A 14,562-nucleotide genomic window follows, 5' to 3' on the forward strand; every position below is an offset into this window, starting at 1 on the left:
GAGTCAGGAACTGGATTAATTGAGAAATAAAGGAGAGTGTTCTATAAGTCCATAGATAAAAGTTATCAGAATCTTGATTGGGCAATAAATGTAGGTTGAATGAACCTCAAAGGAAGACAGATTTCTAAGTGATGGATGTAGAATCAGAGCCTAAAAGAGTCAATGGGAAGCAAGGAATATTCCTACTCTTTCATCTTGACATGCAGTGCACCTGGAAATGATGAATGAAAGTGCTACCTTTTCCAGGGAAGTTGCATAATGATGAGGAAATGATTGTTAAGAAGGGAAAAGGTTTAAAATGAAAGCAAGTTTGTTCCCTATGGAGCAAAAATTCTAGAGTGCAGTGGGGAGACAGACAAAGGCTTGGACAATGGTAACAGAGGGTTCAGAATGCCTGAAATGGGAAGAGCAAATTAGGGGAAGAGTATGTTAAACATTGAAGAATGAATTTAGGAAGGTTAAGATTTTTTTCTTTTTTCTTTTTTTTTAAATTTTTTTTAGGGATTTGGTCTAGTTCTTTTGTGGAGTTGTCCCATTTATCAGGCAATGGTATGTAGCTGGATTAGCGGTGGAAGGGAGGCTTAGCGTTTTGTGAAGCCAGAGAAGTTTCTGGGAGTGCAATGACATTCCCCCATTGGCACAGGGAGATTAGATGGTTTTATCTTTTTCAGGTAGGGCAGGTGAGAAATTGTAGGATCCAGCATAGGATGCCAGGCACAAAATGGAAGCAAGAAATGAAAAAGAGAGTGGATTCCTAGTTCCACTATGCTTAAGTGAGTTAGATCTTTCATTACATGATCAGGGCAGATTTTGTTGAGAAGGTAGAATGACCATAGGCAGCAGGTAAAAAGTAGCCAGTGTAAAGATGAGTCTACATGGCTCCAGTGAGTGTTGAATAGTGACTTAGTTCTTCCTGGGCATGTTTTCCAGAGGTTTTGTTTGAGGGTGGGGTGGCTGTAAGGGGTAGGGTGGGCAAAATATGGTTCATTAATGGACATTATTTGGAAAAGACTGCTTGTTCTCTGCTAATAACGCCTTTAAGGAAAAGATTAATTTATGTATATATGACATAAATAAAGATTTTCCCTTAAGTGAAAAAGTAGATAAATTGGCCTGTAATTATTGTTTTCTTGATTGATTTTTTGGGGTGTTGATTAGGTCTATGATCTTTTCCAACCTTTACTATCTTCCCCTCTTTAAGATGGCTTGTACATCAATCCCCTAGCACTCTCAAAATGGTGATCCAGCACAGATCTTCTCTGCAAACATTTAGTCTAGTCTGGCTACTTTTTCTCTCTTTATTCCAACATGGCTATTTTTACCTTCCTCATAAGCATATCCAGTACTGTGAATTTAGGATTTTTTTTTTTACTTGATGATGAAGTATGTTTGCTATCTAACTTGTGTAGATCTTTTCCATTTATCTTCTACTTGTTATTATTTCTTCATTTTTTCTTTTCTCTGATAATATATTTCATGATATCTATAATGTATTGTAACATTACTTTCCTATCAAGCTGGTTTTAATCTGATTTTATTCTTTATCCTAGTGACTGTCTTGGGGAGATTAGTTTCCATTTATGTTGAATATATATATCTTGTATCTATGTATCTATTTTTAATGTCTCTTGCATTGGAATATGAATTTCTTGATGGCAGAGACCATGTTTTCCCCTTTCTTTTTATTCCTATTTCTTAGTAGAGTGACTGACATATAGTAGGCATTTAAATAATGCTTGTTGGCAAGTCTATAGCCTAAACCATTTTGCCTTTATTTTCCTTTATTATTATTATTATTTGTTTTTACAAGCAAGCTGATTATGTTAGCTGACTAAAGTACTTTCTGATCTCTTGTTCTTCTGGTTGTGGAACTCAGTATTTATGCAATTTCTAATGTCCATTTCCCATTTCTTATTGCTGAAAATTTTTTAAATTGTGTTGTTTTAGTTTCGTCATTTCTTTTTCTTTCTTATTACTCTTTCCTCTTAGTTTATACTAATTCTAATGATTTTACCTTGACAAACTGGTGATATGGCTAAATACAGGCAGCTAATTTAGGGATAACTTCCATATCAGGAACAAATCTTTGAAAACATACTCCACTTCTCTGTAATGTTATTTGGTGTTCACCATGTTCACTGACTACAATTCTTTTCTTGAAGTATGTGTTGACATAAAATCTTGACTTCTCCCATTTCTTTTACCTAAATCATGTTTTTCCAAACATTTCATGCATTCTCAGCTTTCCCCACCTTTGGGTTGAAGTTACCAAATATTAGATTATATTTTTATTTAATTTAGAGGCTCTTATTAGGTTATTTGCAGAATTTCTGTTTCTTTATATTTAACAACCAATTTTGGCATATAAATTGCAATTATTTTCATGAGAGGCTTTCTACAAATTTTTATCATCAGTACTGCATTTTGAGATTTCCCATGAAATACTGATTGTTATTGTCTTTGATTGTATGATTAAAAACAACTGTGCCAACTTATTTCTTTGCTCCCTCCAGGGAATACCCATGACCATTCATTTCATTAGCTAAAATTCCCTTCTTTCATTTGTACAGAAAATGTCAAGATTGATATTATTCATCTCTTCTGTCAGTATGTCTACTCATTGGTCACTGGATAAGTATATTTATAGACCAACAATAAAAAACCAACAAAAATTGTGATTTTTAGCCCTCTCTGTCCTCTTTCCACCAATTTGCTATTGTTCTTAGAGAAACACAAGATGCAAAGAACTAAGAGGCACTTTTCTCTCGTTTCTTGGTTTTGCTATACCAAAAAATTACTCCTTTAGTGATCAGTCTATTGGAGGTAATCCTCTTGGTATTTGGCTGGATGGTTCCTTAGAAATCTTTTGCTGGGCCATCCTCAAAGACTTTCTAGAATAGCACAATCTCATAGAGTTTATATTCTAGAATAATCTTTGAAACTTCAGGATCACTTCTTTGCCTCCATAATTTAGCAGAGTCCAGGATAGTACCTAAGTATGCTAACCTAAAAAGATTACAAAAGCATACAAGTGTAAAAATGAATTTACTGCAGTTCATAATAAATTAAAATAATGTCTTTATGTTTGTTTAACATTATCTGCTTCTTTGATCAGATTTTTGGATTATTTATCAGACTTGTGTGTGTCTAATACCACTGCCATACCAGTAACTCAAGAACTCATCTGTAAATTTATGCTGAGTCCAGGAAATGCTGATATTCTCATTCAAACCAAGTAAGCATTTATAATAGAAATGTTCTTCTCAGCTTATTATTCAGGTTTCAAACAGTCCTTATCTCAGCTGTTACCTGAGTTTATTAATAATTTTATTATTTGTTACTTATTTGAAGGCTGGTTTCCATGCAAATGGACAATCCTTTGGAGTGTTCCATCATGTCAGATGATATTGATGATGAAGAAGTCTGGCTTTACTGGATTGACAGCAATAAGGAACCTCATGGCAAAGCTATCCGGCATCTTGCACAAGAAGCTAAAGAAGGCACAAAGGCAGATTTAGAAGTCCTCACCTATTATAGGTCAAGTATTGTAAAAACCTGTAATTCATGATCTCAAATCCTTATTGATAATTTGATCAGACTGGGGGATTAAAAAATTTAAATGAAAATGTTTCAAGAATTATTTAAATATTTAAAAATTAAGGATTAAGATATTTAAGAAAAAAATTGTAAAAAAAAAAAAAAATAGAGGTCAGTGCACATGGGATATTTGTGATTTGCTATCCTAGTTACTGGGGATGTAAAAGCCAAAATGAAATAGACCTTGAAACTTACACTTTGTTAGAGGAAAAAAAAAGTACAAAAATAAGTGAATGTAAAGTATATATAAATTGTGTGTATGTGTGTGTATGTATTTAGAAATGGGTGGCTTACTAGTAGCTGAAGTATAAGGGGAGGTCTATGTTATACATAGCTCTTTCTGACTATATTTCCAGGACTCTTTCCTTTGTACCTTATTATAGTTCCTTTGGAATGAAATCGTTTCAAATTCCACATTTCTGATTTGTTACCTTGTTTCAAGACTTTGTAAACTACTATGATGTAACTACTTTTCTCTTGCACTCTCCTCAAACTATCTTGAATTTACAATTCCATCTTTATATCTACAGCATTTAGCATGGTGTTTTGCATTAAGATGCTCATTATATGCTTGCTTGGATTATTGTTGAATTCATTTAGATATTTCACTTACTATTATTGAAAGAATTCAGTTCTCTTATTATTTTTACTTGGAAATTATAGAGGAGAGTTACAATTCAGCTAGGAGTTTGAACTAGACAGAAATAGGAATGTTATGAAATGGGGTAGATTTTTGATGAATGGTATATTTTAACACACTGATTTTAAGATACCTATTCAGTTAGAATTATCTAACTGGCAGTTGGTTATTATGGACCTGAAATGAGAAATGCTAACATATGCTAATATATTTAAGGAATTCTCACGTGATGAATCAAAACACTGTAATGGTTAATATTTTTTAGATATCAATTGAACCTCTTTGCAAGAATGTGCTTGGATCGTCAATATCTAGCCATAAATCAGATTTCTAACCAGCTTTCAGTAGATTTGATATTACGCTGTATGTCAGATGAAAGCCTGCCATATGATCTGCGAGCCTCTTTTTGTCGCCTTATGCTTCACATGCATGTAGACAGAGATCCTCAAGAATCAGTAGTACCTGTTCGCTATGCAAGACTTTGGACAGAAATACCTACCAAGATTACAATACATGAGTAAGTCTAATAAACTTCGCCAAATCTTCAGTACCTGTGACTGATGAAAATTTCATGAATAAAGTATTTTTTTTCTGATTCATATTATTAACTTTATATATTCAAACATGTCACTTTTTTTGGTCAAGATCACTATAATTTTTTGAATTGATATGTTTTATTTTTACATCACCTATTTTTGAATAAATCCATTCTCCCTTTTCTTTCCCAGAGAGCAATCTTATATAAAAGTATTAAAATCATGACAAAAAAGGCAGTGTAGCAAACCTGAGCAGCTTGTCAAAAAAGTCTCATAAGTTTAAAACATTCTATGCCCATAGGCACTTCTGCAAAAAAAGCAAGGATAGGGGTCTTTTTATATCTCTTTTGGGGGCCAAGCTTGATTGTTAAAATTTTGTATCATTTTATTTTGATTGTTTTGTTGTTCTTCCAATTTACACTGTTTAGTCATTATATATATTGTTCTTCTAATTCTATTTATTTTACTTTGAAGCAGATCATATTAGTCTTCCCATATTTCTTAGTATTCATAGTTTCCTACAGCATAGTAATATTTTATTATATTTATATAGTACAACTTATTTAGCTGAACCTGTATGTTTTGTTTATAGCTCTTTGCTACTACACAGAGTGCTACTGTTAATATTTCAATTTATATCAGACATTTCACTGATTTCCTTTGGAGGTATAAGTGGAATAATAGGGTCAAAAAGTACATATAGATAATTCTGTCATCTTTGGTAAAGATTGCTTTTCATAAACACATTATTAAAATGGGTGGTAGAAAGAAAAGAAATGAAAGATACTTTCTAGAAAATAAATTGAAAAATTCAGTCTTATTTAAAATGGAAACTACACCAAATTCATTTTCTACACTTTTACTTTAATCTGAAACAACAAATCTGAGTGCATATTTGTGTACTTTAAAATCTGTCTACAATCAATGTTTGAAACAATTTAATTTTAATTTCCTTTGTCGATCTTTGCAGATATGATTCTATTACAGACTCTTCAAGAAATGATATGAAGAGGAAATTTGCACTGACAATGGAGTTTGTTGAAGAATATTTGAAAGAGGTTGTAAACCAACCATTTCCTTTTGGGGATAAAGAGAAAAACAAGCTTACATTTGAGGTACTTTATATACTTCCTCGCATTAAAAAAGAAATCAACACATTTCCTTTTGGAGAGAGGGTGGTTAGGTGAGAGAATTAAAAAGGTGATGAAAAATGATTTGAGGTTTTCATTTGTTTTTGATTAAATTCATATTCATACCAACTATTTATTTCTTTTGTTTTTGATTCCATTCTTGTATCTTGCCGGCTTATGGTCATCACAATAATTTTATGATTCACCTTCATTAGGCATTCTTTGCACTAATGTGCAAAGGTATTTTTATATACAAATCACTGTAATTTAACAATTTTCTATATAGCTGTAGCAATAGCTTCTTTTCCTTTTCATAGTGAATTAAAATTTATTTATGCTTTGACATATTATATGACAACATTGGGGCAGAGTCAGAGAAGTTCTTAGCTCATTGGATCTTTGTTCTATCGTGTTTTATCTGCTTGATAACAGAGTAGCACAGGAAGTAACATTTTCTGATCAAAAGCAATAGGCTGTATTTCTTTTAAATGAAGGTTCTTGAGTTCTGTTTATTTCATTGACATAGTAATTTATTAAAAGACTGGCCTAAATGGGTTAATGTACCTCAAAAATGGAAATAATTACTTTTTAAATTTATCTAATCAACCTGAACGTGCCTCATAAATTCTTAACTATTTTCTTACTTTTACAGTAAATTGACTTCATTTTGACAAATCCACATTTGGGGGTATCTATATTTTAGCTTTAGTATGGAATATTTTATACTAATCCTTAAAGAATGAGAATTATCTTAAAAATAATTTATACACACACACACACACACACACACACACACACAACACATATAGTATTTCCATGTTCATCACATTCATTCTCAGTTTTTCTTTTCTTCTCCCCTTTTTAAAGGTGGTGCATCTGGCTCGAAATCTTATTTATTTTGGATTTTATAGTTTCAGTGAATTGCTAAGACTAACAAGAACACTTCTGGCTATTCTGGATATTGTACAGGGACCCATGTCATCGTACCTTGAAAGATTAAGCAAATTTCAAGATGGAGGTGAGAAATTTGGAGAAAAAAATAAGCATGATAAAAAAAATTCTTTGATGATTGTTAGTGGTTTTTCTTGCTAGTTTTTTGGATATGAGTGATTAAAATCCTTTTAGGTGGGAATAGGTGGGGAAAAATCATATTTTGTGGATATGAATGTAATACTTTATAATTTAAAACCACTTTTCTCACAATACTCTTATGAAGTGACTATCATGAATTTTATTATTAGCATTTTGCAGATGGTACTGAAGCTCAGAATTGATAAATGAAATGTCTGAGGTCTGGGTAAGAAAATGGTAGAGCCAGGACTCAAATCCAGGTTGGACTCAGTAATCACTTCCCCACTCTCAGAATCCTCTAATTCTGTCCTACTAAAGTTTTGCCTACATGTGTGAATGGTTGACTGAAACTATGGGAGAGTACTATTAGAGAACCTCTAGCCTCTGTCTTCAGAGAAAATGAACCCTAGATGTACCTGTTATTCAGGTACTAATTAGGGTTCAAATAGCCCTGATATCTAAAGAACCAGTTGCTTGCCCAGCCTTCTCTGCTTGCTTACTGACAATAAAATGGACACATTTTTATTAGAAATACCTGATATGTAAATATTATTTAAACATCTTCATTACAATCACTTTCCATAATATTCAGTGACAGTCCCACAAAGTATTGTCTTATGTATCTCTTCTTCCTTTCTTAGCTCCTTGAAAGGGCCATTTTACCTTGATTGCCTTAATTTTCTTTTTACCTTCTATTCTCTTATTAAGCAATCCCTTTCAATTTGACTTCTAAACACACCACTGAACAGTTTCCTACCAGGTTGCCAAGTGATTTTTTAAACTGCTAAATTTAATGGGCCCTTTCCAGTACTTTTACTTGAATGACTTCTAAGACTGTTCTTCCTCCTCTTCCTTGGCTGGCTACTTTTTCTCAATCTCATTTCCTAGCTCATCATACATCACCTACCCATTAATTGTGCATGTTCCCCGAGGCTATTTAATGGGCCCTCCAATGGGCTCCCTTTGTTCCCACTCTGAGATCATGCTCTGCTTATCTTTTGGAATGTTCCCTACTATTTATCATTTTCGTAAATGCCTGGATTTTCATTTTATTTACTGCCATACTTTCTTGATGTTCATACACACATAAAAAGTTGCTCCTAGTGTCCCCTTCTAGAACTTTTATTAATCATCCAGTCTTCTCATGCCTTATAGATCTGTCTAGTCTCTTGGTTTCAAATTTCCTAAGTTTGGTCCACTAAACCTTTTTGCTGACATTTATTATTCTTTTGTGTCTGACTAGCTTTTTTTTTTTCTTTTTTGCAAACCAGGACTTTAATTAGCCTTTTCACAAACTTTCCTTATACAAATTCTATTGCAGCACAGTAGGGATAGAACTTTTAGAGAAAAATTCTTTCTCCTTTCCTTGATGAAATGACAGGTCAGATGCAGTGGGTTGGATGAAAAGGCATGAGTAGAAGGAAAGGCCTGCAGTTCCCGGGGCTCTGCTTTGTTTCAATCTCAAAGGTGGCAACTTTAAATAGGATGTGCACAGACAGTATTCAAGAGGTTTTGTGGCCAATGCAGTAGGTTTAAATGTCAGTAATTAGTGTTTGTTGCAATAGAAGATGAATAGCTCAGGAAACTGGCAATTAAAGCCGTTTTTTTTCCTTTCCTTCTGGGTCATTGGTTAATATTCAGCCCATACCCCATGAGGATGGGTGGAGGTTGCCATCATCTGACTGGTTGGTGGTCTGAGTCTAATTCCTTGTGTATGACTATTCACCATCACAGTTATTACTAATTGGCAGTCTCCACAGAAGCTACCGGGCTCTGAGCCTGATGTATTGTTTATTCCCTAGAGGTGGTCCATTCAGAAAACGGTTGAAGCACAATAATAGAAGAACACAGGGAGCGAATATTGCCTCTGCCTATTTTACAGGAAAATGGAAGATGCTAATCTGTGCAAATATGAAGCTAGCATCTCTGATTGGCTATAATTCTCATTTGGGAGTAAAAATATTGTTTTTCCAAATAAGTGTGCTTACTCACAGCATGCTATGTTGTTGAATCAATTTACTTTCCCCAATACCTATGATTTGCTCTGGTAATATTTAAAATGCACAGACTTCTTTCATTGTAATTGATAGGTTGGATAGTTTGTGTATGTCAAACAGTGTATCTTTTTGTCACTGATAAAAATTGAATGCAAATGCAGATACCAGAAGATAGAATGCATTGTTTTGACTATATGATGCTTTGAAAACATCCCTTTTTGTAAAAATCATAAATAGCAAGTTTTTGTACAATTCTGAAGAATTTGTAATAATGATAACATTCACTCAGGGAGAGGTTCCTTTAGAATATTACTGTAGCGGAGTGGGTCGATTTTCTGACTTCAGAAAAAAAGATACAGAGTAAATCCCACTTACATAAGTCGTTATAAATTATAATCTATATTAAACCTAGATTTCAGAATCTAAGTTCCCTCATGCTAAATGGACAGTATTCCTTCCCAGTTCTCATGCCAAAGTTTAATTGATGTTTGAACTTAATTTTTGTCATTGTAGAAGAATACTTGCAACAAATTGAAAATGTTAATGTTTTGGCTTTTAAAAAAATTTATGCAGTCATGCTGATTACTCTCTGTTTCACATATGGATTATGCTTGAATATTAAATTCTAACATGGGAAGTCATAACTCTTGCTTTCTGAGAATTAAAAAGAGGGGAAAACTTTTCATCATTTATAACTCTTGTCTTCATTCTTGGCAAAGGCAGCAACTATATCTAAGAGATGAGGCCATTTCTGGGATTCTGAGATTCTGAGCTAGCTATATTTTGGTCTACCTATTTAGTCCTTTTTCTTCCCATTTCTTCCCCTACACATGCCTTCTACCCCAGTCCAAACAGTTTAGCTGCTATTTTTAAATCTTTGCATCTTTATTCATTCTATTCCTCTCAGAATTCCTTCTTCTTTTTCTTTCTACCTATAAAAATAGGCAGCTAAGCAGTGGAAAGGGTGCAGGACTCCAGAACCTGGAGTTCAAATTCTGCCTCACATACTCTAGCTTTATTTATCCAGGACAGGTCACTAATCCTCTTTGTGACTCAGTTTTCTCATCTGTAACATGCAGCTAATAATAACACTGGATTGTGAAGATCAAATGAGTTAATAATATATAAAGTACTTTGTAAACTTTGAAGAGTTTAATGTATTTTTCCAATGTATATATCCATATGCCCATGTATAATTAATGTATATTTCCATTAAGATTTACTTAAATGCTACCTCTCCATAAGTCTTCTTAGATCACATCAACTAGAAGTAGACGCCAGTACTGAGAAAAGAAATAAGCTTCTCCTTTCCCTAAAGAAGCTACACTCTGTCTCCTCTTTGCTCTGAGAGGCAGAGGCCATTATCTCTATAATGGTTCCCTCTCATCTTATTAAAAATGGAGAAACTCAAGTTATCAAAGAAAACTATGACCATGGCAGGGGATCAGAAGCAAATTGATTTTGTTGCTGTTCCTGTTTTAGTGTTAAGGCTCTTCATAACTCTCTGGCTATACTTTTGACCATTTTTGTGATTCTTCACTCAGGTTCAATAATGAAATGTTTTTTCATAGACATTGACTTTTTCCTAAGTTTCTTATGTATCATAGATGATTACTAATTAAGTATTCAGTCACTTTAAGCACATAAAATGGATTATTTATTTTTTGGGTTTTTTTTCAGAGTTGATGGTTTATTAATAGATCAATAATATAATTTAAAGGCATGTAGCAGGTGGGTGAATGGGCTAGAATCCAGGAAGAAATGGTTTTGAGGCTTAAAAAAAGTTTGCATTCTTTAAAGCCCACATGTCAGAGACAGTTGACTTTGCTCAATTTTTGTACTCAAAATTGGACTCATTTTTTGTATCGAAAAAATCAAGTTCCTCAAACTACTTTTTAGTATGTATACAGATAGATATAAAACTTCTCACTTTAAAGTTGAAAGAAAAACCAAAGGTTCATCTGTATACGATCATGAAGAAGGCTGTTTTTAAACATGAAAGATTAGATGATTAATAGAATATGATGAAATTATGTCTTGAAGAAGCTATCTATGGAGTAAAAAAGCATTGGTGATGGTAGTTAACAACTTTCCTAATATTTCTTCTGGGTGCCTGTGGATGAGGGAAGAGATATGATCCGAGGCTTTGATAAGTATTTTTGTCTTTCTTCCTTTCTCTCTTTTTTACTATTTTGTTTCTACATTACAAAAATTTCCATATTATTCTTTTTTGAAGTTTCTTGCAACAAAATAAAACTAAGAATTTATTGATCTCATCTTAAAGTGCCTGCAAGATTTCACATCTGTAGATTCTTGCCCCCATCTTTAATTAAAAAAAATAAAAATCTACTTTCTTTCCATCAAACCTCCTACTCCATTGAAAAAAAAAACAAAAACAAAAAACAAACCTCCAAATTTCTCCTAACATATGGGATGTTCAAACAAAATGAAATCCCTTAATAGTTGAAGGAGTGTATGTGTATCTCATTCTACACCTTAAATTGGTAATGTCTATATAGTGGATAGTCTGTTTCATCACTGGGATGGAACCATAAGTGATTAGTGTACAGATCATAGTTATTACAGCTTTCACAATTTTTAGTTTTGTGTTATTGTATAAATTATTCTCCTAGCTTTGCTCATTGTATTCTTCATCAGTTTATAAGTTCTCAGAATTGTTCATTATTTTAACACTGATGTTATAGTATAAATTGTTCTGGTTCTGCTATTTAGGTTCTCCCTATCTTATATCTTAGGAACATAGCTATATCACAGAGGGAATTTGGTAGGATCTGCTTTTGGATATTTTTATTAATAATTTATATAATACTGGAATTCTTCATTGAGTGTTTAATAGAATTAATTTCGCTCAATTCTTCTGGTCCTGGAGCTTTTCTGTTTTGGAGGTTTATGGTTTGTTCAATTTCTTTCTCTGCGGCTAAGTTATAATATAGTTCTATTAATTTGAGCATTTTATTTTTTGCAAATATTTGTTTTTTTAAGTTGTTAGTTTTATGATCATAAATCTGGGCAAAAATTTCTACTTCTCTTTGAAGAGATGATGTCAATAATTTTCCTTTAGAGATTGGCCTAGATCTTTGGCCTAGGTATATCATATACCTCAGGATATTTAGCCATTTCTTTGTGATTATAAAACATCTTTTGAAGAGTAATGTCTTTCCTTTGATTGCCCATCTTTTCTTTTGGTCTTTATACTTTTTTCTTTCAATTGAGAATATTGTCATTGATGGTACTGTTTAGCAGAGGAGTATGCTTTAATAAATCAAATGCAAAATCATTTATTTAAAGGGCATTCCATACATTTTGACAAATTCTGTAGGAAGACTATAAAAATATAATTTTCCTATTAAAAAAAGACTATAAAAAACTCGTAAGACTTACAGAAAGTTTATGTTCCTTACAAAGTGTTAAACAATAAAGAATTTACTTTTTTTTTTTTTTTTAAACTTTTTATTGACAGAACCCATGCCAGGGTAATTTTTTACAGCATTATCCCTTGCATTCACTTCTGTTCCGATTTTTCCCCTTCCTCCCTCCACCCCCTCCCCCAGATGGCAAGCATGTTAAATAAGTAAGAATTTCCATAAAACATATTTTTAGGTGCTAGTCCTTGATCTTTCATAAGTGACATTTTGTATAAAAAATTAAGCAAGGTAAAATTGTTCAAAATTAAGAGTAAGAAATAATGAACCATAATTAACTCCTGTGTACAGTGACTCCATCAAGGAAAACAAAAGATTATGAAAAACTGATGACAGGTTTATAGAGCGTTGACTATAGGTCTAATAATTGCTAACATTTATAAAATGCTAAAAGTTTTGTGAAACTAAAAAAAAAAAAAAAAAACTGATCCCAATGGGCTGCATATTGATTCAAAAACCAACAAATATTGCATGTTTATTACCCTCATTTTACAGATGAGAAAGGCAGTGTCTGAAGCAGGACCTGAACTAAGATTTCCCTGATTCAGTTTTACCACCACACTATCTGGCTAAGAGCTACATTGAAAAGGCTTGGCCACACAGAGTACACAGTTCTATTGTGTCTGATTATGAAGCATACTTGCATTTATATAATATTTACAGAAGTAGTAGAAATACAGTATCCTTTAGATAAAAATGAAAAAAAAGGATGAGATTGTTAGTCAAGATTCAAATTCACATCTCCTTACTTTAAAACTAGTGCTCATTCATTAAACCATTATGACATTGGGAATAATGTTTTTAAAAAATTTTCTCAGGAATAATTAATGAACATCCTTCATGAAATTAGGATTCTGCACAAATTTTCTCAACATGTCTATATAAGGATGAGTAGATATTTATCCTCTTTTTTGGATTTGTGGGTTCAAAGTACTTTGGTCTACAGGGGAAAAAAAAGAAACCAGACAAGCTTCTGTAGCTTCAGATTGTGAAGCTTGTGTTCCTACATGGCCTTGAAGATGTCTGTGTGACTCACAGTCTATCATTCTCAGACTAGAGGAGAAAAGAGACAGTGAGATAAGGAAAGGAGAGGCAAGAATTTTGGGCTAGGAACTTTGGAACTAGGAACTTCCTTGCTAAGGCAAGGAATCCTGATTAATTCTACTCTCCCATGACTTCAGCCAGCAGCAAGCAGCCAATCAATTCCTTTAATTTGTCTGCTGTAGTAGACAAAATATGTTCTGCCTAGAGAAGCTTAGTCAGACCATGCAGTTGCTGTTTCAAAGCAGAAATAACAACATATGTGTGGTAATCATGGGGAAAATATTAAATTTTTGGGGAGGGGGTAGGGAGAATTTTATTTCCTCTTCAAAAAAAAATCCTGTTTTTATTGATGTCTTTTGATTTCATATAATATTTATTTTTAAGAATGTCTTTCTTAAAGAAATCCCCTCTACTAAGGACTTCAAGGAGAAAAAAGTAGAGTGGTAAAACACAGCAACCTTGCTTATTAATATACATAACATTTCACACTCAAAGTTTTCAAACTCTGGCTAAGATGGAAGAAAGAGCATTTTTGAAACTCTTTTCAGCTTAATACATGACTACTGAATAAAAAGCAAAATGTTAGTGGCAGAAGCAAGATTGTAATTCAAATGTTTTGCTTCTTGAAACACTTAAAATTAGTTGTTCAATATTGTTGCTTCTCACTGCACAGGATTTGTAAGTAGCTGTGAAGGGAAAACAAGGAACTGCTAGGTTCAATAGGTGACTATATTTCAGTGCTTTGAACAACAGGAAATGGTAGTATAGCAAATTAATTTCAAGAAAGCAGCATAGTGTAATTGGAAGTGTTAGAATGGATTGAAGAGGCCTAAGTTTTAGCTCAGGCTTTGTCACTAATTAGCTATGAGACCTTGGACAGGTCACAATCTTTTTGGGTTTTAGTTATCTCATCTTTGAAATGAGGGTGTTAGTAAAAATCTTTTAAATGTAAAAACTTCTAAGATTTTAATTTGTAATCATCTGGGAGCATATAATTAGATTTGTCAGGAGCAAATCTTGTTTTGGAATTTAATATTTGGCATTTACTCAGATTTTCCTTGGGATTATTTCAGACATTATTGACAATTTAATTTTAGCTCTGTT

The 14,562-nt window shown here is 32.9% G+C and overlaps 1 protein-coding gene across 1 annotated transcript in view; it reads left to right on the top strand.

Annotated features, from left to right (window-relative positions):
* ITPR2 (inositol 1,4,5-trisphosphate receptor type 2) overlaps positions 1 to 14,562 on the top strand; it is a 521,149-nt gene that overhangs the window by 205,376 nt on the left and 301,211 nt on the right. Inside the window, exons 17-21 of the mRNA XM_051963211.1 lie at positions 3,116 to 3,235; positions 3,352 to 3,537; positions 4,503 to 4,754; positions 5,744 to 5,888; positions 6,771 to 6,921. Coding sequence (XP_051819171.1) covers positions 3,116 to 3,235; positions 3,352 to 3,537; positions 4,503 to 4,754; positions 5,744 to 5,888; positions 6,771 to 6,921 — 854 coding nt within the window. The remainder of the gene's footprint in view (positions 1 to 3,115; positions 3,236 to 3,351; positions 3,538 to 4,502; positions 4,755 to 5,743; positions 5,889 to 6,770; positions 6,922 to 14,562) is intronic.

The sequence above is a fragment of the Antechinus flavipes genome, chromosome 5, assembly GCF_016432865.1.
Source record: "Antechinus flavipes isolate AdamAnt ecotype Samford, QLD, Australia chromosome 5, AdamAnt_v2, whole genome shotgun sequence".
NCBI classification, from domain to species: Eukaryota; Metazoa; Chordata; class Mammalia; order Dasyuromorphia; family Dasyuridae; genus Antechinus; species Antechinus flavipes.